The sequence below is a fragment of the Crotalus tigris genome, unplaced genomic scaffold, assembly GCF_016545835.1.
Source record: "Crotalus tigris isolate CLP2741 ecotype Arizona unplaced genomic scaffold, ASM1654583v1 scf7180000018525.42219311030:4301911, whole genome shotgun sequence".
Classification (NCBI taxonomy): Eukaryota; Metazoa; Chordata; class Lepidosauria; order Squamata; family Viperidae; genus Crotalus; species Crotalus tigris.
Window position 1 is genome coordinate 2,383,934 of NW_024097057.1, and position 24,412 is coordinate 2,408,345.

Sequence of the window (24,412 nt, forward strand, 5' to 3'; positions counted from 1 at the left end):
ACTGGCATCACATGGTTTTCTGTAACTGAGGCAAATTTCTGATTTCAGGGAGTTTAAATATGATTAAATGTGGAAGCATTTCCAAGTTTTTACTCTTTTTCTAATCATACCATCCAAGGTGTGATTATTAAAATTTTTCATATGATTTCTCACCTGCTGCAGACATAAGAAGATAGAAGGATGGAAATACATTTTCAAACAAATGACATGCAAGAAGAAATGATCAGAATAGATGGTTGTGTGGAAAAATAGGCTTGCAACCATCAACCAAAATGGAACAACACAACACAAAACAACACAAAAAAATACAGCAAGTTAAAGTGCATTTGAGAAAATGATGTGGGGAGGAATCTTTATCCCATGAATAAGGATTACAAGGCACTATGGCCAAAGCAGAAACTCTGGTAAAACTGCCTACAAAAAAAGAAGAAACCAGAATCAGCTAGAAAAGAAGTATTTTGTCAGTAGTCAAATCCATTCTCTAATAACAGTTCTTTTGAGCACCAATGTAAGCAGCTCAACTTCCTTAAGAAACTAGAACCAGCTCACAGCCCCACCACGGTGAATCCTTATCTGAGTCCTTACTAGACCCAGGGATGTGTGTGCGTATCTGCAAGGAGAATCTAATGGCAAGATCGACCATCTACTGAAAGTTACCTGGCTCCTATCAATGAGAGCTGAATGGCCTGGGAAAAGTGACCGGCCCAATGACTTTCTGGATGTATCAGGAGATCCTATGGATTTCTGGAGGGAATACTGTTCCAGAGACAGGTGCCATGACAGAGAAGCCCTGTTTTGTAGGTCCCAATAGGTGGCATTCTTGGATCCAAGCAAGCTAGAGTATGCCACTTTGCCCACTCTTACAAGATGGACAGACATTACCAGTGATAGGCAGTCCCTCACATCATCAGTTTTCAGGTCCAGAGAAGGAGATCAAGATTATCAGAAAGCTAAAAAACTATCCTATGGAGGAAGATGGAGGAAGTTGGGAATGTTTAGCTTTGAGAAAATACAACTGAGGCTGATAGGACATCTCAGCTCATCTTTCCTAATAATTTCTCCTATTGGTATATTATGATTTATTAATTGTTCTTATCTTATGATTGTATCTTATGATTTATGATCTATCACATCACTTTGTTGTTTGTATGTACACTGAGAGCTTATGCACCAGAGAAAAATTCCTTGTGTGTCCAATCACACTTGGCCAATATTCTATTCTATTCTATTCTATTCTATTCTATTCTATTCTATTCTATTCTATTCTATTCTATATTCTATATTCTATATTCTTTCTATTCTATTCTATATCCTATATCCTATATTCTATTCTATTCTATTCTATTCTATTCTATCCTATTCATTCAACTGAAAAGATATTATATAGAAGGTTTCTGTCTTATTCTAGTGTGTAGAATATGGAATAATGGGTTTAAGGGCAGAAAGGTAGATACTGTTGGCAATTAGAAACTGATTTCCAGTGGAAACCAATCAGCCCAAAGGGTGGTTGTTTCCCCTTTGGAGATGTGATCAAGGGAGGAACCCATCTGTTTGGGATGTTTTAACATGGGTCCTTGCGTACAGGCTAGAGATGGACTCAATAACCTCGAAGGACCCTTATAACTTTAGGATACATAATTCTATCTCTCTCAAGCTGCAGACCTCTTTTTTAATTGTCCTTCTCAACTACATGATGGAATGCATATATTTTTGGAGAACCAATTGCACAAATTCGAATGATTGGAATGAAACATGGGAAACAATCTTTGTTTGCAAGTATTTTGCTTCTAAAATAGATTGCAATTCTGAAAATAGGATGTTCTGATTTTTCAGTTGAACATTCCCGCTGGGAACAGTTGAGTGTTTTGATTCATGTTCAGGTGTCTTTAAGGAAGATTGGTAGTGCTTAATTAACTGCAGTCCTTCAAATGCATATACACAGATTCTGGAGTGGAAGAAAGGAAACTTACTGGAATCCGCTTTGTCAAGACATGAAAAGCATTTTAACTGAAAAACAAAATAGTTATTATTGTAGGAAAAAGGAAGGAAGAAAGGAAGGAAGGAAGGAAGGAAGGAAGGAAGGAAGATATTACTTCTTGGAAAAAATAGTCCTACTTAAAATTTGAATTCTGTAATTTTCACGTTACAGTAATTATTTGCATTGCTACTAAGAAGACAACTGAAGAACAAAGAACAAAGAATGAACAAATCCTAACAAAGATTTATTTCCCACATTTTTATGCTTAAATCCTGGGGATCTTTTGTTCGTGTTTTGTTTCACTAAACAGTAACTTTTTTTTACTAATGCTGCTGAGAAATATGCTTTTGCACAAAAAAAAAAAATCTCAGGCACAAAAGGAGATGGTTTTCAAGAGATAATTTTACATATTTACATATTTTACCCTAAGCATTTTGTAGTTACTGCCTACTGGTGAATCTATCAAATTTTATACACACTTTAAAAATGAAGCTGTTTCTTTTTTTACTTTTTGCTTTTGAGGCATTGCAAAGGGGGGGAATTTCCTTATTTCACTTGATTTAAAACCAAATGCCTGCAGCGCTATATTTCCTTTCTCAAGAGCAAAGTGAATGTGACTTTTTGAAGGGGGTCACAGGATGCCTCTGAGGGCTTTGGGGAGGCTGGTGCCTGCCCTGCTTTCAGTGCACTGATGGGCTTGTCAGAGTTGCCATCTCCTTAGAAATGAGCCTCCAGCCTTGGCCGAAAGCAGAAAAAGGCAGCATTTATGCATCTCACCCTGCTTACTTCTCTCTGATATCAGATCCTGAGTTTTTAAAACTAATCCCACACAGAGGTAAACTTTCTCTTCCAAGGCCAGTTGGAAATTGAAGGGATGGCCTTTGCAAGACGTTTTTTTTTTTTGTTGTTGTTGTTGTTCAGCAAAGCTGAGAGAGAGCTAGGGAGGCTCCAGCAGGAGATACCATATGTAGTTTCTGGTGTTTGTGCAGCGGTTATTTTCCAAGATGTTTCATTATGGTACCTGGCTTGGTAACATCATTGGTACATGGTGCAGGGGAATTGGCTGGCTCTTTATGGGTAGTTGTTCCACACTGGGTGGACGCCTGAATAAAGGTGGTTCTGCCATTGGCAGGCAAATGACAGGTTTCTCTCCTGTTGCAGAGGTGTCTGCAATTCTAAAGGGCCTCTTAGGGACTTGTTGTCAGGCCTGCCATCTTCCGCATACCGCATACTTCGCTTCACTGGCATCCTGCCATAAAATGCAAGGGAGAAGCAATTGGGGAAGTAAGGAATGGGCATTGGAACAGGCAGGAGAACGGGGTGGGGATGACAGGGTGACAGGAAGCAGAGGTGTTAAGCCAGAATAAACCATCCAATCAAGGATGGAGCATTTGAAAACCAATGCTATTGGACACTGATGAACTGGTCAAGATGGGGAGGGCCAGAGAAAGGGGGAAATCTTTGCACGGGAATCCTCAGATCCAGCTTTGCTTACGCTGTAACTGCTCGATTTTAGCAAAGAATGGAGTTGAGGGTCTTTCTTTCCAAGCCTGACACTTGTAGCAATCCAGGCAGTTTGGAACCAAAGAAATGAGGTCGCTGATGAGGAGTGGGAGAGCCTCTTTTAGAAAAAAAAATCAATATTATACTGTACCACTTGTTCAGTGACCATTCAAAGTTATGACAGTGCTAAAAGGGGGGAGGATTTATGACCAACCCTTGAAGAAGTTGCAGCCATTGCAGGATCCCTGCAGTCACATGTCAGTGATCAGGCATTTGGCAACCAGTTTGCAGCGTTCTGTAATCACCTGCTTGCCATCTGGGACCTTCCCTGCTGGCTTCCCACAAGCAAAGTCAACGAGGAAGCCGAAAGGATACGTTGCTCCTGCTTCCACTGCTTTTCTTCCCAAGCAGCCCTCGGGCAGCACAGGGACCCTGCACCGCCTGCCTGCAGTTCTTGTCCACCAGCCTGTTTGCCAGAGATGCCGTTTCAGAGCATACGCAAACACTCCTGGATTTCCGCCTCTTCCCGTGTCATGGGTTAGTGATGGCGACAGGAGCTGCAGGGATTGCCATCATTAACCAAAGCAACCACGGGATGTCCTCCTTTATGACCACATTGCTTAGCGATGGAAATTCTGGTCCCTTTGGCTGTTGTAACCTGAGGACTACCTATATTGTCCATGTTGGCAAATTGCTGCTTTAGGTACGAATACTAGCCAAATGAAGAATGAGACTTTTTGTTATAATGCTCGGTTAATCACTGGGAAAGAATAATAAATATAAGTGTCAAGATGGCAGTTGAAAGATTGGTGATTATGACACATAAAGATAGGAAGCGCTTTGATTGCGCTGTCATAGATGACATGTTGACTTTTTTTTCACTGTATCCTGCAGACCCCCCTGATTAAAAAAAAGGCAAGACTCTGAATCTTTTATTCAAAGCTGATCTGACCTGGCTTCCAAACAGGTGACCAACTCAGGAGAAGCCGTTTGCAGCATAATCTGTCATGAATGGTTTCAAAGCCAAAATGAAACAAATAAATGTAGTTTACTCCTATCCTTTTACCTTATGAATTCCACACATATTTGCCTTCTGAGAATAAATAACTTTGCACTGAGAGAGGATATTTCTGCTTTGTAGTCAGAAAAGATTCCATGGTGCAAGTAGAGAGGCAGAAGAGGCAGAAGAGCAAAGCCAGGCCAGTGACTTTCCTTGAAACTCTTCCAAAGCAATGACCTCTGCTAGCCTGGTTAGCATTCTGTGACACAAACAAGGTTGGTAAAACTATAAATGAATGTCTGCATTTAAATTATAAAAAGAAGGTTTCAGAAGGTTTTTTTTCTATATGGTTATTAGGAATAGAAAGTTCTAAAGCGTATCCAGCAGATGGTCAAAAGGGAAAATCCAAGGGAGCAGGAAGAAGATTCACAACCAAGATAATGGTCCGATAAAAGAAAACTGAGTTGGGGGCAGAAACATAATTACAGAAAGCATCAGGCATTACCTCCCTAGTTCCCAGGGAGATAAAAGACAGGGAAGAGGAAATGCATTCTGACTTGCAAGATTCCTTTATTATAACATTGAAAAAAGTATTAGTAATTTTCTATGTATTTGGTTTCCAAGTTTGGTCTGCCTTGGAGGGCTGAAACAGATAGAAGGTTCCAAAGGGGGGGGGGATAAAAAAAAGAAGGTAACCTGTTCTCAAGGCAACACATATAAAATAGAAGTGGGCCTTCAAGTGGGGATAGACAGCACCACCACCAGATGAATTTGTATGGCTAACAAACCATACTCAATGAGTACTCCTTAATGGTATTACATCTACATGGAGGGAAGTAAGCAATAGGTAAACATAGAGGTAACCTGGGAAGATCCTGGAGAAGATAATCAAGCAACAGATCTGCAAACACCTAGAACAGAATAGAGCTGGAAGGGACCTTGGAGGTCTTCTAGTTCAGCCCCCTGCTCTAGCAGGAGACCCTGTAACATTTCAGACAAGTGACTGTCCAGCCTCTTCTTAAAAATTTCTGGAGGCAAGCTGTTTCACTGGTTGATTGTCCTCTCTGTCAGGAAGTTTCTCCTTAATTCCAGGTTGCTTCTCTCTTTGATCAGTTTCCAACCATTGTTGGAAAGCAAGCAGAGTTATTCCCGGAAGCCCAGATGCATTTGTCAAAAACATATCATGCCAAATAAATCTTACTGCATTCTTTGATAAAGTGACTTAATTAGTAGACTAATGAAATGCTATGGATACAAAATACTTGGACTTCAATAAGGCATTTGACAAAGTGGACCACAACCTATTTCTAGGTAAGATAGAAAAATGTGAGCTAGACAGCAATCAATCTACCAGATTTGTAACTGGCTGAGAAACTGCATCTTCTTTTCCTTTTAACCTTTAGGGTTAGGAAGGCACAATACACATTGCTAATGGCTTCACTTCAGCATTTCACCAGATAAAAAATATTACGTCAGAACACACTGAGGGAAAAACCGTCTCTTTCAGCCCTATATGCCACATTCTCCCCCTCACCCCATTGGAGTACAGTGGAAATTAGATCACTTGGCATTTTTACTTCAGAAGTTAGAAACAAGCTTTTCTGTTTTTTTTTGTGATCATTTCCCCTCTTTTAATACGTTTCCCCTTGTTGAAAAGTATGGATCTCAAATGCACAAGGAAAACCGATGCCCTTTCCTGCAGCTAAATTAACCAGAATCATGTGGAAAACAATCTGAGCCTTGTACGAAAAGGGGAGCCATTAAAATTAGCCCAGAGCTACGCTGTGCCTGGTATCACTAAGCAGCACACACTGCAGATGTGGGGGCTGCTTTCAGGCACTGGGAGCCGTGTTGTGTAGCTACAATTAAAATCAGCTCCTCTGCCAAAAAAATAAAAGGAAGGGGGCAGAAGGAAAACATCAAAGACAGATTGAAATGTGTAGTTGGTAATAAGAGTGGTCTCCTCTTGAACCAGGCCCTCCAGCTATCCACAGCCCCCTTGTTAATGAGAAATTTTGACCTCTGGTTTGTAAGTTAAACTTGTAATCCCAGCTAATGAAGTAAATCAATCCCAACTTCAGATTGTTGTTTCCCTTTTTTCTTTGCTCACTGGGGTCTGGGAGTTTAGCATCCAGGGGTCTCCCAATAGGATGTGGAATAAAGAGAGAGACATGGGAGGTGGGGGAGAGGAAGAAGCATTTTATAGTTTAGTGCATGTTCTGTGATTTTGCAGATTCAACTATGGCTTTTGGCTGACAATAATTCAGCTTTAACGTGCACTTGCAAAGATTTAATAGATGGTCATTGTTAACTGTGCATAAATATAAGCTTATCGATTTATTTTGGCTTTCCATCTCACCTCATCCTCAGGGCTGGTTTATAGTAAAATCTCAAGCCCAGAATTGCAGTCTTAATAGGGAAACAATTTGACTGCTCTAAAGACTGTCTCAGACATCCATTTATTTTTTGACTGTGCTATCCCAAACGCTTTTTTTTTAAACAACAAAGAAGTAAATTCAGTAGATTTACACACACTCTATTGGTTGCAGAGGAGGGGAGTAGATTGGATGGTGTCCAGGCTCCCAGATGGCTCTAAATGGCCACCCTTTCCTTACCTGATTGATATGGCTAGGCTAAGCTCACATAACTAGACTGGAAACCCATTTTTGTAAAGCGGGGTATCGCATTAAGCCAGAATATGAGTTATTTGGGGGGTCACAGAAGCTTATACAAACACAATTACTACATTTTCTTAAGTTGGGCTTAGATTGTCTGAACAACTTTAGTGGACAATTGTAGTGCAATGCAGTAATGCAATTTCCATCCCTGACTTGATGAAAATCCTTCAGAAAGGCTAACAGGAGGCGATGGGATGGAGCTAAAAAAAAAAAAAGAGCTAGATCTCTTTAGGACTCCATAGACAATGAGGCAAGAAACAACTGCAGGTGTATCTTCCAGATGTGCTAGGAGGTATACACACTAAAAACAGGTCAGATTTTGAAAGTTGGACACTAGAGGGAACCAGAAGGAACTAAAGATTACAATTAAAGAAGAAGACCACACAAATTTGGCTTACTAGTACAGAATGAAGCAAAATATTTTAACACTGGACATACTGAAGACCATTTTTGGACCTGGGGTTTTAGGAGCATCTGTCTCCATAGACTCTGTTTAAATGATGCCATGGGAACAGACTGATCTGAATGTGGATTTTAAGATGATAGGTTACCAGAAGGATATGGAAAAAAGATGCTACACTGGCCATACCAAGGAAACCAGCTGATGTCTTAATAATTAAGAGGGTCATACAAATAACAAATGAACTGGATAATTTTCTTATATTAAATTTATAAAAGATGCTTGTTAAAAGTTTTAAAGAGTTTTATGAGAAGGGACAAATAAAAAATAAAGAGAAACCAAGTTGTAGGACATCATTTGAAGGGACTAAAGATCAAGGTAAAAGGAATAAAGGAATAAAGTAAAAGGAATATTAAGCTGGTTTATTTATCAAGATTAAAATAGGTATGGTTTTTTTTTATCTCTGGTAACCCTTAGTGGATTTTTGCTGATCAAGAGTGAACAATGAAGCTTTAAGGATTTTTTTTTTATAGATAAGAAATAGGAAGTGGGGAGAAGAGCTCATTTGTTCTGTTTGGAGAGAGGGTGACAAGCTATTCAAATTTTTATCTTTATTGTGATAAAGGGGAAACTCATTACAGGCAGTCCTCAACTTACAGCCACAATTGAGCCCAAAATTTCTGTTGCTAAGCAAGGCAGTTGTTAAATGAGTTTTGCCCCATTTTATGACCTTTCTTGCTACCGTCGTTAAGGGAACTACAGCAGTTGATAACTTAGTAACCCAGTTTAAGTGACTCCGGCTTCCCCACTGACTTTGCTTGTCAGAAGGTCGCAAAAGGGGATCACCTGACCCCGGGACACTGCGACCATCATAAATAGGAACCAGTTGCCAACAGTCTGAATTTTGATCACGTGACCACGGAGGATGCTGCAACGGTCGTAAGTGTAAAGTCATAAGTCCCTTTTTTCAGCACCATTGTAACTTCAAATGGTCACCTATACTTTATTTTCTTTTCCTTCACTACATTCTTACTTTTTTTTCTTTTCTATTTTTCTTCCTATTTTTTTTCTTTTTTGCACTAATTTTTATCTGTACTTTTTTAGTTTGTTAGTTTTTATCTTTTTAATTCTAATTAAACAAACTTATTTATTATCATATGATTCATTTACCTATTAATGTATTAAATAAGCATCCAGAAGTTGTTAAATGATAAATGATACGTGTTAAATGATCTGTGTAATTGTCTTTGGGGGTTAGGTCAAAGGTACTTTACTCAACGGGTCCTTCTTTTGATTTTCCAATCAGGCCTCCCCTTTGAATTTTGGGAATCAGAGGTTTCAACTGCAAGTCTGGGGGGAAAAGGGGTTGCCTTGTGACCCTTTCTAGTCCCTGCCGCTTGCTAGTGTCTCTGTGTGTAGAACTGTGATGTCAAAGGTGCCAAGGCTTCTTGACGACATGGATGGGCAGGAGAGCTGCAGAGAGAGACGAGTGTGCTTGCCCGTCCCCACCATGGTTTCAGCCCCTGTATTAGGGATGCAGATCACCTGTGGTGCACCACACAGGGCCCTTTGCAACATGGCTGACATTCATTTAAGTCGATATCAAGGTCTGCGGTACATCATTTGCATGAGAAGAAAATCTCTTAGGAACAGGGAATATTTTGGGCAGCTGTTTTGATTTTTCTAACCTACGTGCTTTATGTTGCTGTCTCAAGTTAACACTGAATAACATATTTAAACAATTCATGTGTGAAAAACTAAAATTGTAACTCACAAGCTGATTTCTTCACACTTTGGTGAAATTTAAATCTCTTCCTTCAGACACCGTCGGAGAGAATATTTGTAGAAAAGATGATCTAAGGAACTTCGTAGATAGAATTGCTTTCTCTCTCTCTCTTTCTCTCTCTCTCTCTCTCTCCCCAGAATATCAGGTTGGAGTCTAAGAGATGGAGTCTCCTCAGAGTGGAGTTCTCATTTTTCAGGCAGGGTGGAGCAGATCCCAGTATTGTAATGGTTTATCTGTCTGTTTTCTATATCTTGTTTTATCTTTTTTGTTGACTTGCCCTCATCTCTACCCAGGATAAAACTGTCCATGGCCATTAAAAGTAGGCCTGTGACGCGATAGCCCAGCAGGAAACTCACTGGAAATTTTTTTGAGTCTACGGCAAATCTCATGATGTCTCATGCTGTCCAATATAAAGACTGTGTCACGTTGGCAGCATGATGGATGATGGTGGATTATTTGCTTAATTTGTGGAGTGCCCTTTAGAAGATTCTTTTTCAGAAGGTCACCTTTCTTGTGAGTGTTCTTGAATAGTTACAGGTATATTATGTCTAGCTTAAGTGGGTTGCTTTTTAAGGCTGAAGTTGCACATAGTCCTTCAAAAGGCTTATTTGCAAAGTGTTTCCTTCCTCCTTGAAGGAAAGGCCTGCTGGAGTTCTTCCTCCATCACAATTACAAAGAACAAACGATTACAAAACCCTTGTAGTATCATGGTTTTGAGTAAACCCTTTTGAATCATGAGCAGAGCTTGAAAATCTGGAAATGTGAAAGCTTGGGGTACTTGATCTTATTCTGCTTGCCTGCAGGGTCTTCATTTGTCTTGCTTTCAGAGAAATCTCCATGACCAAGAGAGCTGCTAGAAAGAAATCTTTCATTAACAGCTGATTGCCTCCTTCAAAAGTTGCTTTTAAAGTGAGTCATTATGTTTACAGAAGTTGCCTCCAAGCAGCCCTTCTCTCCACAAATATCTATACTTGTCGGATCCTTTGCTGAAGTAGACCAGGTTGCCTAGTGTAGTGATTAGGGATTGGACCCAGTCTGGAGAGACCCAGGTTGAGCTCCACTTTTTATCATGGAAATCCATAGGTGGCTTTGGGGCCAGTCGTTCTCAGCCCCAAGGGGTGATGGAGAAACGAGAGAGCAATTTATGTCTGGGCTGGAAAAAAGGCAGAATATAAATCAGACCAAGAGTAGACATTCCTCCACACCCCCATACATATCCATGCATCTTTCCTCATGGATGGACAATGGGTTCAGGACAGCATGCAAGAATCTGTCGGCCATTTGTTGAAATTCCTTAGAGTTAATCAATGTACAGAAAAGAAAGGTTGAAATGTTACAAAAATATGGACAGTAGACAATATTGGCTTGCCAATAAGGGAATTAAATTTAAGCTTGTAGATGGCAGAGCCCCACTTTTGAGTGCGGGAACGCTTCCGTTTTCTCCCAATCCATCAAGGAACACACATTTGCTCGCAAGGAAACCTGGACCTGCATTTTCCACTCTGATCTAGCCTTTCCCCTCACACACAGGCTCAGCAGAATGACAGAAGGTATTTGGGGCATGTAGCAGGGGTTGTTGTAGGATAAAACTGGAGGGCAGAGTTGCTGAGTGCCATGCCTGGAGCTCCTGAAGACAGGATGTACAACGCTTCCCAAGAATGGCAAAGTAAAAGATGGGGCTGTGGTCTCTTCTTACTGCTGTCACAACCGACATCCAGCTATTTTTTAGAGGAGGAAGGCAGAAAATTGAAAGATGATTAGAAGTGTTGCCGAAGTCAAAAACTGTTTAGGAGGATAATAAGTGGGATGTGAAGGGATGGGTTTTTTTCCTCAAAAGATTGAAATCCATTCTGAGCCAAGGACTTCCTTCATGCGTCAGCCTCTGACTGGCTGTGCACAGCCTTCCTTCAATGTGCCACACCTGAAAATCGGGATTAATGAATGTCTCCCTCTTTCCTTTCTGACAGTCTGCTGCTATGGTGGTACCTTCATGCCATCTGTTGCATTAACCACACAGCAACAACTCGTCTTAGACTGTTTTCAAAGCTAAGAATGACTTTGTAGGTGAAAGTGATGCCAGACAAATTTAATTATCCTTCTACCTGTTATCAACAGTTCAAGGAATGCAAGTGTGCGAGAGGGGTGTTTATGAATTTAACTGCAGCTGATTCATGTGGATCTGTTTTTACACATACGAAGTGTATCTCAATTTTTACACTTGGAGCTTTCACCTACCTCACCCCAACCCCATCCAGAAGGAGAAGGGTATAACTTCAAGATCAAGGCGAAAGCGGGCAAGAGGTTCTTAGGCTGTGGGAGCTGCTGGAGGGAAAATTGTTCATATCTGCTTGCAGCCTCTTCTCCTGGTAGGGAATGAACCTGGAGCTTTATTTGGATTCTCCAACTATGTGTTGACACAGCCTCTCTTTTAGCCTCCCTTTCCTTTGTGGCAGGTTCTGGGTTAGGGAGCTCCAGTGCTGGTAGGAAGCAAGGGCAGTGCAGCTGGGCGGTGGGGTGGGAGCAGAGGAAAACTGGGCTGTGCGAGTGGCTGGCCGGCATGCACAAGCGTGCACGCAGCTTGATTTGTGTGGGCAGTGTATGTGCACATGTACATGCAGCTCAACTTGTGCAAGCTGAGCTGTGTGCATATGTGCATGTGCACCAGCCTGCTGCTTGCACGGTCTTGTTTCCCTTCCCCCCCACCCCACCGGGCTGCCAAGCCACAAAGGTTGGGGAAACCTGCTCTATCCAGAGATTTTATTTTACCCACTTCTGTCTGATCTTGGTCCCAATTTCAGGTAATTTCAAAACTTATTTTGTATATAGTTTCACTTACGATTTTAGAGCATTAGTCAGGTTTTACATTTGTTTCTTGATCTTGTAGCAAACATTTTTTAGCAGATGTCTTCTTCTTTTACCCAGTCTGGAAGCTTCAGCTCATGTGACATCAACAGAGAGGTGCTTCAGAATGAATTCAGTGAGGGATTTCCTCAACCCTCTCCATTTTGGTGGCTCCAGGATTCCTGGCCTTTTCACTAGTTCCCGACTTGAAAAACAGCCACGATTCCCTAAAATGTTGCAATGGTTCTGGAATTTGAGGCACTGCTGGTGCTCGTGAAAATGGGCTCTTTCCTTGGTATTTGGCTGCAGGGTGCTGGGTGTGTCCTATGCCCAGGGGAGCTGAAGGGGCATCCAGGAGGGTGCATTAAGTGAACTGGTGCCAAAATGGAACTGCTGGGATCAGTTGCACTGAGGGGAGAGGAGGAGCAAGCCGTGACAAAACACAGCTTGCAGACAGAACCAGTTTTGCATATAAATACTACTGATTGAAATTTTCTTTTTTTTTTAATGTCATATATCTGGAATGGTCTCAGACGTCTGCTATGCTGGCTGATTAACAAACCATCACCTACAGTAAACCTTTCAGAAACATTTTGCAATTTGGGTACTGTGGAGCTGATGTGACTAACAGTGTTTTCAGTTATAAATAACGCAGTATTCTGGTATTACAATTTATTAATTCATTTTTTAATGTTTAGCCTGCCTAAAAGCTTGCAGACAGATAAACAATAAAAAAGAAACAATGGTCTCAACTACATGGCTTCCAGTCCGTGTTGTCTAGTTTCTAAAGTGCTCAAAAACATTTCTACCTTATAAACCAAAGTTATACTGTTTTCCTTACTGATTTTAATTATGTTAGCTAAATATTTTACAATTCATCAGAGACATGTTTGGACTAGAAAGTCAGAGTGAAATATTTTAGAGGATTCTTGGTTGTTAATTAGATATTGGCCATATTAGATTTGTGAGTTATTCAAGATTTGTTGCTTCTCTACTCATATTTTACTTGCCTATATTGCATATGTGCTCCCTCCCTCCCTCCCTCCCTCTCTCTCTCTCTCTGTTTCTATTAATATTATTTCTTTTTCCTTTCTTTTTTGAAATTCTCATAAAAACACATTTAAAAAAACAAGTTATATAGTTGATGGCCATTCATTCTTTAAGTGAATAGGACCTGGTTTGTTTAGTTTTAATGTGCAAATAATCACCCATCACCTTGATTTGGGATTAGAATTAGGTAGTTGATGGTTGTTCAAGAGATCTACAGGAGCCTAATCTACGAGTGTAATAATAATGCAAAAGATTAGAATTAGGTAATAGTAGTAAAGTTGGAAGGGACCTTGGAGGTCATCTAGTCCAACCCCCTGCTCGGGCAGGAAACCCTACGCTATTTCGGACAAATGGCTGTCCAGTCTCTTCTTAAAAACTTCCAGTGTTGGAGCATGGAGGCAAGCTGTTCCACTGATTAATTGTTCTCACTGTCAGGAAGTTTCTCCTTAGTTCTAGGTTGCTTCTCTCCTTGATGAGTTTCCACCCGTTGCTTCTTGTCCTGCCTTCAGGTGCTTTGGAAAATAGCTTAATTCCCTCTTCTTTATGGCAGCCCCAGATTCTTCTAATGGAAAAAAAAAACATTGCTGAAAGGCACTCTGGGCCACATAATCAGTACAGAGTTGAATGTTCTTAGAATAAGTCAACAGGCTGCCTATCCCACTGAAAAAGCTGCATTCTGGAAAGGTTTTGACCGTGATTAAATGCTTTTCAGTTGTTGCATAGGTAACCTTTGAAAAAATTTCTTTGAAACTCATAAAGTCATTTGTGATAAGAAAATAAAATCCCTGTAAAGTTTCTTCTGCTTACCTTTACTTTCCTATTGCTTAGGTCTCTAAACAAGGAACTCTTCTTCTCTGTTCAGGTGAGCCCGCAAGAGCCAAGCGATCATGCTCTCCGTAGCTTTCTGCCACTTCCCTTTCCCCTCGTGGCTCCTGGGTGTCAAGAACATTTACCTTCTCCGTGGCCTCCACGCCCTCGTGCCCAATCCATTCAGCCTCGTGCCTATACGGCTGCACTTGGGCTTGATCTGCTCACCTTCACCTTCATGACAACATAAACCCTCAGGTTCTGGGGAGGCATCTCTGTATCTTTTTGGTGCTTGCTACTTTGGAGATGGAAAACTGCACAACTGTAGCCTGGGAAGAAAAAAGCACGCCTGTTTTATCATCACTGTTATGTCTCTCTGGGTCACCGGGAAAAAGTATCCCCAGTTGACTTTCTGCTCAAAAGGTGGATGTCAAGACTGGTATTCTTTCTGGTAAAGGAAGACTGGATAAAATATTAAATGTCCCCCTCACCAGCTCCTGTCCAAGGAACCTTGGAGCAGTTATTGTCAATTCTCTAATATATTTTTTCTTCTTAAAAACATTGTCTTTTCCCTTAGAATTGAAATATTAAAAGTAAGTGCATTGCTTAGATTGTAATTCCCAATGTGTAGCAGTTAGATAATTTACCCTCTGTAAAGCACCAATATCTTTTGACTACTCAGGTTAAATTTTAGGCTAATTTTTTTCTCTTGCCAGTAAGAAAGTAGTCAATATTCATATTTGTGAAGCCAAGCACCTGACTGCAGAAGAGATGCTTTCTAAGCCTATTAAAGTTTGATGGAGTCTTCATTTCTATTCCTCTTCAAGTAGTATCATGCCCCAGTCTCTTTTGCTCCATCTTCACAGCGCTTGCACCTTCAGGCTTGATACGTCTGACCTGCTGGCAGGTTTTTCTGGGAAAGTCCCTGGAAAGGAGCAGACGTGCAAGCATGGCACGGAGAGGGGTGGATAGGAACAACACACTTTTTTTAAAAAAAGGGTTTTGTTTTTTTTGAAATAATAGCTTTGATAGTCTCTGGTTTCACAAATATGAAATGGAATAGTGTGATGCGAATATTTCTCTGCTTTTCAAGCATTTTGACTAGAGCTTTTGTCTTACTCCTGCTGCAGTTACAGAAAACCAAGATTGTGCATGGTTGAATCTTCTTTCAGTTTCACGAATTTAAATAATAATTATCACACTGAGCAAATGTTAGGTATTTGTGGGTTTTGGAAAATAAGCTCCATTGATATTTTTTTAAAAAATGAAATTTATTTATTAAATTTATGTAGCCATCCATATACCTGGGAGCTTTGTGGAGCATCAGCGTGTCCACAAACCATCATATTATTATTTTCTTCAAGTTACAGTTTTCTCCCATCCTCGTCAGGCTAAGAGGCAGACGTTGTCTGGCATCCCAGGAGCTTTGCTGAGATGATAGAGCCGCAGGGCCTTGTTTCCCCCGCAGAGCTGAAGCGCTCTCCACCCTTCCCTGAACCGGCAGAGCACTAACCTGGCAGGCAATTGGCTGCTGCTGCCATTGCTGATTCCCCAGCTGCTCAACTGCCTCTCTTCCCAGGCTCTGCAACACACACACACACACACACACCTCTCCAAGGTCACAAAGCCTACAAGGTTTTCACATGCTTTGAGGCTGTCCTTGCAAGATGGGTTAAATATTATTATTAAAGATGACTTCCACTACCCTTCATCATGGGCTGGGCAAGAAATGCAGACAGTTTGAGGTGTATGTGTGTGTGTGTGTTGTGGCAGGAAAAAGAGGTTGCCAGGGCAGGTTTGTACTGTGATTAGATGCAAATGAGGGAAAGTCAGTCATCAAACTCGGTCAAGTCATGCAGGCACCAAAGGTAGAACTACTTCCTGCCTCCCTCCCCGGGAGTGAAAGCAAAAGATTTCATAAGGTTAATAAACTATTTCCTGCCCTTACGTTGCCTGATGGGAAGGAAGGACAGCATATAAACTCTGCCTTAAATGAATTCCAGCCATTCCACCAGCAGGACTCCATCTAATCTTAACTTGGAAGGTGCAGTGCTTAACTTGGTGCAGTGGTTAGAATGCAGGACTGCAGGCTACTTCTGCTGACTGGGTCCCCAACTTCTGGAGGCAGGTTGTTCCACTGGTTAATTGTTCCAACAGTCAGGACAGTTCTCCTTAGTTCTACACTGCTTCTCTCCTTGATATGTTTCCATTCATTATTTTTTCTCCTGCCCTCAGGTGCTTTGGAGAACAGGGTGATCCCCTCCGATATTGGAAGGCTGCTGTCTCATTCCTAGTCCCTCTCTTTTGTTCAGCTATACACAGTTCCCACAAATGTTCATCGTACATTTGAGCCTCCAGCCCCTAATCCTCTTTGTTGTTCTTCTCTGTACTTTTCCCTACTGTCCCAACATCTGGATATAGTATTCCAAGTGTAGTCTTACCAAAGCGGTACTAATACTTCATGTGATTTTGATACTATTCCTCTGTTGATGCATTTGATGATGTAGGATTGCAGTGGCTTTTTGGCCAGCTGCAGCACATTGCTGGCTCATATTTAAGTGGTTGTCCACTAGGGTTCTCACAGTTACTGCTGTTGAGCCAGATACCATATAGGGTCTCCTGCCTGAGCAGGGGGTTGGACTAGAAGACTTCCAAGGTCCCTTCCAACTCTTGTTATTCTATGTTATAATTATGCAGACAAGCTGCCAAAGTTGAGAAACACTGCTTACGCTAGCAGCACTTCTAGGCAGTTTTCATTTTAAAGTTGCTTTTGTTGTGTGAACCCAGCCTGGACAAGGTTGATACAATAGGGAAGACCCCAAGAGCTTGATGGGGTTGGGGGTCCCTGAAGAACTCTTCTGTTGGCCTTATGAGAAAAGAAGAGGGTGGGGCTTCACTCACTGGGCAGCTGTTTCCTGAGCTGGGCATCCTCTGTCCACGCTGGCCGAGACGGAGACTGAGCGTCAACAGAATACTCTCAAAATCCCCAGTGTGTTCCTTGCTGGTCTGAACTTGAAGCACAATTTCTCAGATCTCCGAACTTGCTTGCCTTAGAATCTCAGAATCCGAGGCAAAGGATTAGTCCTGCAGCTGTCTCCCCGCAAGCACTCTCCTTGGACTGCAGCTCTGCTTCCTGGAGCCGGAGGCAAAATCTCCCCCTCCTGCTGATTTTCCCTTTTGAATTTTTCTGCCTTGGATAGCTGAGCCTTCAAGCGGTATTCCACTGCCTACAGTTCCAGGAATTAATTCCAATTTGTAAAGAAATGAACAACAAAACCTTTATTGAATCTTTATGAGGGATTGTCACTGGCTGTTCTTCTGGGACTAGTTCCAGGTGTCTTCCTACTCCTAGGTTTGAAATGTCTCGGGGCCAAAGCAGACGAAGGAAGGAACGTCAACCTTCATATCCATTTTCCTTGATATTAATTTAAGGCTGACTTCTGAACCTGGCTTGAGGTATCTCTTGGGTCCTATTTGACAGAGATTTCTCTTCTAGCTGCAGCCACCGATTTTTAATACATGCCAGCGATGTAGATAGAAAGTTTTCTTTCTTTCTTTTTTCCCCCTCGAGTGGCCACTGCTTTTGGCTTTGTTTGAGGATTGGTTTTATTACTTTATTAGAATATGTACCTGCAAGGGCAGCAGCTTTAGCCATCGGGTTGAACCCATCCAGTTTCTGCCTGGGTGCAAAGCTTTCCTCCCCTGCTTGATTTCCCCCTCCCTCCCTCTCCCTCCCTCATTAAATTCTGTCCATCTACCAGCTGTGGACTGCTGTGTGCCCTCCAGCCAGACTTCTTTAATCTGGCATCGCATTAGGGTTTTGTCTATGCAGCCCTCGGGGTGCAAGCAGACTTTCTCCTGGCTCATAAATCCAACCAAGCTATTACAACAACAAGCACAGTCAAAACCTCTTCATTCATGTTCAGGACCTTCCCTCCAGAACTTGGACGAGGTTCTGATCCTTTCCCAGGGTTCCTCAAAATCCTGGGACGCCCCTGTTCAGGGTTCGGAGGCAAAGTTTTGCTCCTGGTTTAACGCAACCAGCCACGGTGAAGAGAGAACGTGGCTGTGAAAGGGCCGGGTCCATGTTTCTTTTCAGTCCTTTTTCCTCAGTCTAATTCCATGACGTACAGGCAGTCCTCGACTTAACAACAGTTCATTTAGTGACTGTTTGAAGTTACAACGGCACCCTAAAAAGTGACTGATGATCAGTTTTCACTCTTAACAACCATTGCAGTTTCCCCCTGGTCGGATGATCAAAATTCAGATTATTGGCAGTGATTCACAACTGCAACTTAACTGTGGCAAGAAATGCAAAACCCACTTAACAAACGTTTCACTTAGGAACAGAAAATTTGGGCTCAATTGTGGCCGTAAGTCAAGGACTCTGTTTGCTATTTAGAGGAGAAAAGAGTTGCCACACACAAGCCTAGCAAGTCATAAAATTCCCTTTTATCAGAATGTAAAGTGTTGAGCCTGTTCCTGATCATTCTCTACCTCCCTTGACTTCAGACTTGTTCTTTCCTGGAGCAAGATGTCGGCCCTGTAAGGAAACCATGCCAGGCAGACCTAGAACCACTTTTACTGGAACAGCCACAGCAACAGACGCTTGCTAGTCCGAATGTGCTCCTCCCTCGCTTTACCTTGGTTTGAATTACGGAGGAGCCAGCCTGCCCTGTTCCTTAAGTCTGTTTTTTTTGGGGGGGGGGGAGAATGAGTGTAACGCCTTGTGGCCTGATCGTTGCCTTGGTTACAGATTTTACAACTGTCCTTCAAGGCCATTCCCTATGCCCTCTACACAAAGGAACTCATTTCTATAGGAAGCCCTGTCATTTTTATTTTTGAAGATAGTCTCTGTGATATATGTGGAAAAAGAGAGGATGCTTGAGACTAGTACTTCGTGTTGCAACTTCCCTTTTATTTATTTCTAATGATAAGAACCTCAGAGAAATGCAAATGGAGAGAGGAAGCCTAACAGATTTCAAAGCAAAACATTGACCCTATTTGGATGAGTGGGCATCATGCTGAAGACCCGAATCTTAATCTATTTCCCAAGATGGTTGTCAGCATCACATCAGAAGGTAGGTGGAAGTGAGTCAAAGAAATGCACTCCATTCTGCAGAAAACAGAAATGCATAAATAAATGAATAGCTGAAAAATCAATGTTTGTGGATATACTTTGACCCCAAAATTTGGGATAGATGCAAGTGAAGGAGAAATCTAGAATGGAGAAGCAATAAATCATGATGTATATGCCCCCCCATGATTATTTTTCTACTGCAAATGTCGTCCTTGTAGGAGAGAAGTTAGAAGAAAGGGATGCTTTACAAGTGGAGATTTGTCTGTATCAGCCCTACCAGTAGACCAGACCAGAAAATTAAATCCACATGGCCCTTGTTTAAACTGAAAAACAAAAAAGGACAAGCACAAAGAATGGAAAGAGGGACACATAACTAAGGCAGAATGCCAGTATATAGCCTGAATCTACAAAGATGAAGTTAGGAAAGCAAAGGCTCAGAATGAATAAAGACTTGCAACAAAAGTCAAAGATAATAAAAATGTTTCTTTCAACATAGAAATAGCAAGAAAAAAGTCAAGGAAAAAGTAGATCCACTTAAGAGAGAAGATGGTAAGGAAGTAACAGACAATAGAGAGAAAGCGGAGCTGCTTAATTCATTCTTTGCATCAGTCTTCATGCAAAAAGAAACTATGGCCCAACCTACCAAAAACCTAACTGCATCCTGAAGCCAGTTAGCCAAGCATTAGAGGCTTTAAAGAGGAGGCATCTCATTCTAAGGTGACGTGTCCATGTATCCTTCGCATTTCACTATGTTCTTCAGCAAGTGCTCTGGAGTCATGACTCAGTTTCCCATTTGCAGGAACCTTTGATGGGAGGACTTCCCCAGGAGACTTAACAAGGTTTGAAGCTGATTTACATAAGTTGAAATGCTCTTCAAATGTCTACATGGTAAGAGAGGAATGAAAAAGAGTGGGTGGGAAAATCATGAGCAGACTTAGGCCACAGCCTTTCAGAGACCGTGGAAACAAGATTTACTTCAATGGCTTATCTTTCCTAAGAGTCCCTCACAGGATATCACAAAAAAGATGGCAACCACAATGGCATCACCCCTTTTTTTAATGTCTGGTGCATGTCTTTTTGACCACATCCTCTGTGGACAGTCTTCCTCAGTCAGTGCTTTCAGCAGGACTTGGCATCTTGGTCATGAATCACACACAGTTGATGTCATTTTGACTGGCACACAATTTGGCCATCCAAGGTTGCTTGCAGAAAAGGGCATTTATCCAGAAGCCAGCTGGGTATTCTGACCTGAGAGGTTTGGGATTTTTTTCATGTTTTTTTTTTTAAAGAACAGAGACATGGCAGAGTGAAGTAAAATGATGACTGCATCAACATTGGGTATCCAGCAGGTACAGCAGTCACTGCAGATATAGGCAAAGAGTCTCACAGTTGAATCAATCAACCTGGATGGCAAAAACATTTTTGAAATTGGAGTCAGGGAAAGATGAGGAAATTTTAATATGCCTGAGATTTTTCTCACAAATAAATGGCTTTGAAAGATTGAATACTATTGGATGTACTAGATTTCTATGTTGTATTTCAACTGTTATGACTCTATAGCTAAAATAACATTAATTTTAAAAACATTTTGTGTTCAACTAGTCTAAATACATGCCCAGAATAGCTACTGTGAGCCAAACTGAAATACTGATGTATTAAAAAAAGAAAAAGAAAACAGGGGTGGGGAAGAGATTTAGCAAAACTCAAGTTCTGTTTCTTGCTGCAAAAGGCCAAACTACGTGGATCCAGTGCCAGCTAGATAAATGGGAATGGTGAGAGAGAGTCCCGTTCTGTTTCAAGCACACAGGCCAGAAGGAATGTTCCAGGAGAATTCATTTGAATACCCAAATTCTGTTCTCAGACACTGAAATAAAGTAAAGTTCTGCATATTTGGTTTTTGACTTTATGGGTTTGTCAAACACCAAAGAATGGTTGATGGACACATTGCACGATCGATTTTATGAAGGGCAGGAGGAATGCCGAGAAGGTACAATATTAAGCATTTACAGCACAATACAATTTAATAGGTATCTTACATACAAAAGGGATGGCATTAAGACCTAAACATTTTATTTAGAAAAGATATTAAACTAACTTGATGGCACAAAATGTACAATGCAGCAACTTTTCTGCATAGATAACCCTCAACCGGTTGTTGGGGAGGGCAGATGGAGAAATTCTAATTTTTTTGCTTAACAGCTCTCACTTGATGAAAGTAGCGTACTTTAAAAAAAACCTGTACTTTGAAAAAGAACTTTAGTGAAAAAGTGGTGCGTTGTGACGGTTCTGTACTTGTTTACTTCTGAGGTAGCTAAGGTGTGTGTGTGTGTCCGTGTCCTGTTTTTCTTGGTGGCACCATCCTCTCCCAGATCTCCGTCTCCAGGTTCCTTGTGTCTCCGTTATAGCCCAAGAGGTCACGAAGAACTCCTGGCCTTTTTTAGTGGCCATCAGCAGCATTTGCAGAAGGTAGCAAAACTGCAGGGACAGAATCTTGCAACATGCAACAGGTGACTGTCAGCTTGTAAATTTTGACACTCTTCCTCCCCAGTCACAACTAACTGTAGATTTGTCCTTTAAATTGTCGGAGAACCTCTCTTTACTCTGGTGAAATTCCTTCCTATCCACAAATTTGGCGGGAAGTTTTTATTTGTAGCAATTCGATTTATTACTCTTGCTGATGAAATGATATAAAAAAACCTGTCCTGCCCAGTTCACAAATGGGCAATTCTGTTCAGAGTAGCAGCTTGCCAAGATCCCAGATTTGATTTACAAAATTCTTCACAAGGGGCACCAAAATCTAAGGGAGAGTTTTTAGTCCTGTGCTGTTTCATTTCATGTGCCCCTGCCAAATTTTGGTATACATTATTTTCCTTGAACTTTAAGCAATTAGAGCTATTAACCCATTTTAGAAGGTTTACAAATTCAAGAAAATTTCCTTTTCTCCTAAATGTTTTGAATTGGCAGTTTGGTTTGTCCTCCAGGCTTAATCAAAGTACAAGCCTGTTGCCGAGGAGGATCTTGGGAAGTGCTGTTTTGAGGGGGGGGGAGTAAGGAAGGTTCTTGGCCAGATTAGCACCTTGTCAGAACTATAATCCCCAGGATTCCACATTAAACTGATAGAGAATTGATACACATTTTTAGTATGAAATACGCTATTTATGACTGAACACTCCTCAGACACAGAGATTTCTCTCCAAGTCTAGATTTTTGAAGTTGTGCTCATGAGAAATGGGTTGTGAATAAGTAATAAAAATAAACTTAACTCGATCCGTGAACTTGCAGATACATTTCATAGGTCAACTCAAGTGACGTTCTCCAGGAAGTTTTCTGTCAGTACAAAAAGTTACATGAGAAAGACTAGCCAGGATGTCTGGATTCTCGGTCAATGCTCTGCTCAGGAAGCATCAGTGATGGAAAGCTTCCCTTCCCTTGTTTCTTAAATCTTTTGAGCAGAGCCTCATACTGGGATTACTCACAAGGCTCAAACACCTTGCACAAATGCAAGGTGCACACAACTTGCTATACCATGTTGAGGAATAGATATTTGTGATTCAGTGCATTCTAGGAAGCCAAGTCTTTACCTTAGCAAGATGGGTGACTCAAGCCATCTTTCCAAGTCCCAAAGGCCATCTGTGTTTGAGCATAGCACGGCATATAAATGCAGCCCACCATCTGCACATTGACCCAGGCTTGGATTCTTGAGTTTTGTGAAAACCAGTCAATCAGCGGGTGAAGTAAATAATGCTAGCGATTGCATTGTGTCCATCATCTCTCTTCCTATGTGTTACATCCATTAGATTTTGGGAAATGGCAGCCCCAACACATCTGAAGGTCAGGAAGGATGCACCAACTTATTCATCAAGATATACAATCTAGAGAATAATTCATACAACACCGAATTATGGCACAGCTTAATGGGCAGATTTTCCTGGATCATCTGAACTGTCATGACTGCTCAGAGATTGGAAGCCAAGTTTATTTTCTCAAAGAATGCTGATGCCAAAGGATTTGAGAATGGAAGCAAAGTATTTAAAGTAGTTGCTTAAAGAAGAAATGCATCACACTTTTGTGTCATTTAAAAAGATGGCACACAGCATCCAATCAGTGTTGGCATCATCCATTTCCATGTGTCAAGACAATGTGGGACTGAATTCAAATGAAGAATGAAAGATGACTGAGACACAATTTATCCAGTTCCGCTTCTTAATGACAATTAAAAAACCAGCATTAAGTTAACTTGGGCTCACCTCAGGACCTATTTAAAGGTACACAATTTTGCAAAAGGACTTGATTTGAACCTCAATTTGTTAGAATTTGCAGCTGTCTGAGATGTATATATGTATGGAGGAAGGAGGACAGCAAACATTGGGACTGGAAAGAATGAAATCAGGTTCAGCACCATAACAGCTTTGGTCCCTGTCTGAACTGGCTCCTCTAAGACAGCTGTAGGGGTCAGAAAAATAAGCCATAATACAAAGAATCCATAAAATGAGAAAAAGATCATGAATAACAAATGGTGATAGGAAATATGACTGACAGTCCAGAGATCGTACAGGGTTCAGGGAAGACACTCAGCGTACCACCAGCTTCCTCCTGGCAGCTATCAAGATCTCGACACATTCATAGGACAGAAGGGCTATCCTCCAGAAAGCGGGTGGGCTTATTCCTTCAATGAAATGTACTTTAATTACACAGATTGGTCTTTTCCACCAAATTCAGTCCAGTCAGTTCTTTACAGAAGCATCACTACTTTCCAGGTGCCAAAAGCACACAATCCCACCACATGCCAGGCTTCCAAGTGATGACTTGAGTAATAATACAAACAACTCTATGTTGTGTCATTGTCTTTGTTTCCACGTGAGAGTCATGGCTGGCCATGCAACAGGGTTGCTTCAGAAGCAGACTGGCTGCTCCTGCATAATACTGGCGTGTAAGTCCTGAGTGTTTTCACTCGAGGGACTCTTGGATACATCTACTGTCTGAAAGGAGGGAGGGGAGCCAGTCCTTAATCTAGGGGTTCCTGTTTTATTCTGATTGTGGTATTGGGCTGTGGCCTCCTGTCTTCACGACACAGCACATATTCACTGAACTGGGAGGAATCCACACCTCCACCGCAGGACGCTGCCACATTAAATCCCTTCTGGAACAACCGTTCAAGAACCTGGAGATTTTGGAAAATGAGAAATATATTAGAACAAGATTTCATACAAAATGCGCCCCTGAAAGATCCAAAGATGCTTTCCTGACTCCAATAGGCTCCATCTTCTAATAAATAGGCAGAAATAAAAA

At 41.4% G+C, this 24,412-nt stretch overlaps 1 protein-coding gene across 10 annotated transcripts in view; it reads right to left on the reverse strand.

Moving 5' to 3' along the window:
- Positions 1–8,592: 8,592 nt before the first annotated feature.
- The window catches only part of KCTD15 (potassium channel tetramerization domain containing 15), a 46,488-nt gene continuing 30,668 nt past the window's right edge, over positions 8,593–24,412 (reverse strand). For 9 of the 10 annotated variants that reach the window (XM_039353699.1, XM_039353690.1, XM_039353692.1 and 6 more), the window contains one exon: positions 21,068–24,284. In XM_039353699.1, the coding sequence (XP_039209633.1) occupies positions 24,129–24,284 (156 nt within the window). In that variant the 3' untranslated portion in view covers positions 21,068–24,128. Of the gene's footprint in view, positions 10,499–14,271; positions 14,373–21,067; positions 24,285–24,412 lie in introns of those variants that run through there. The other variant, XM_039353700.1, reaches the window with a different exon arrangement.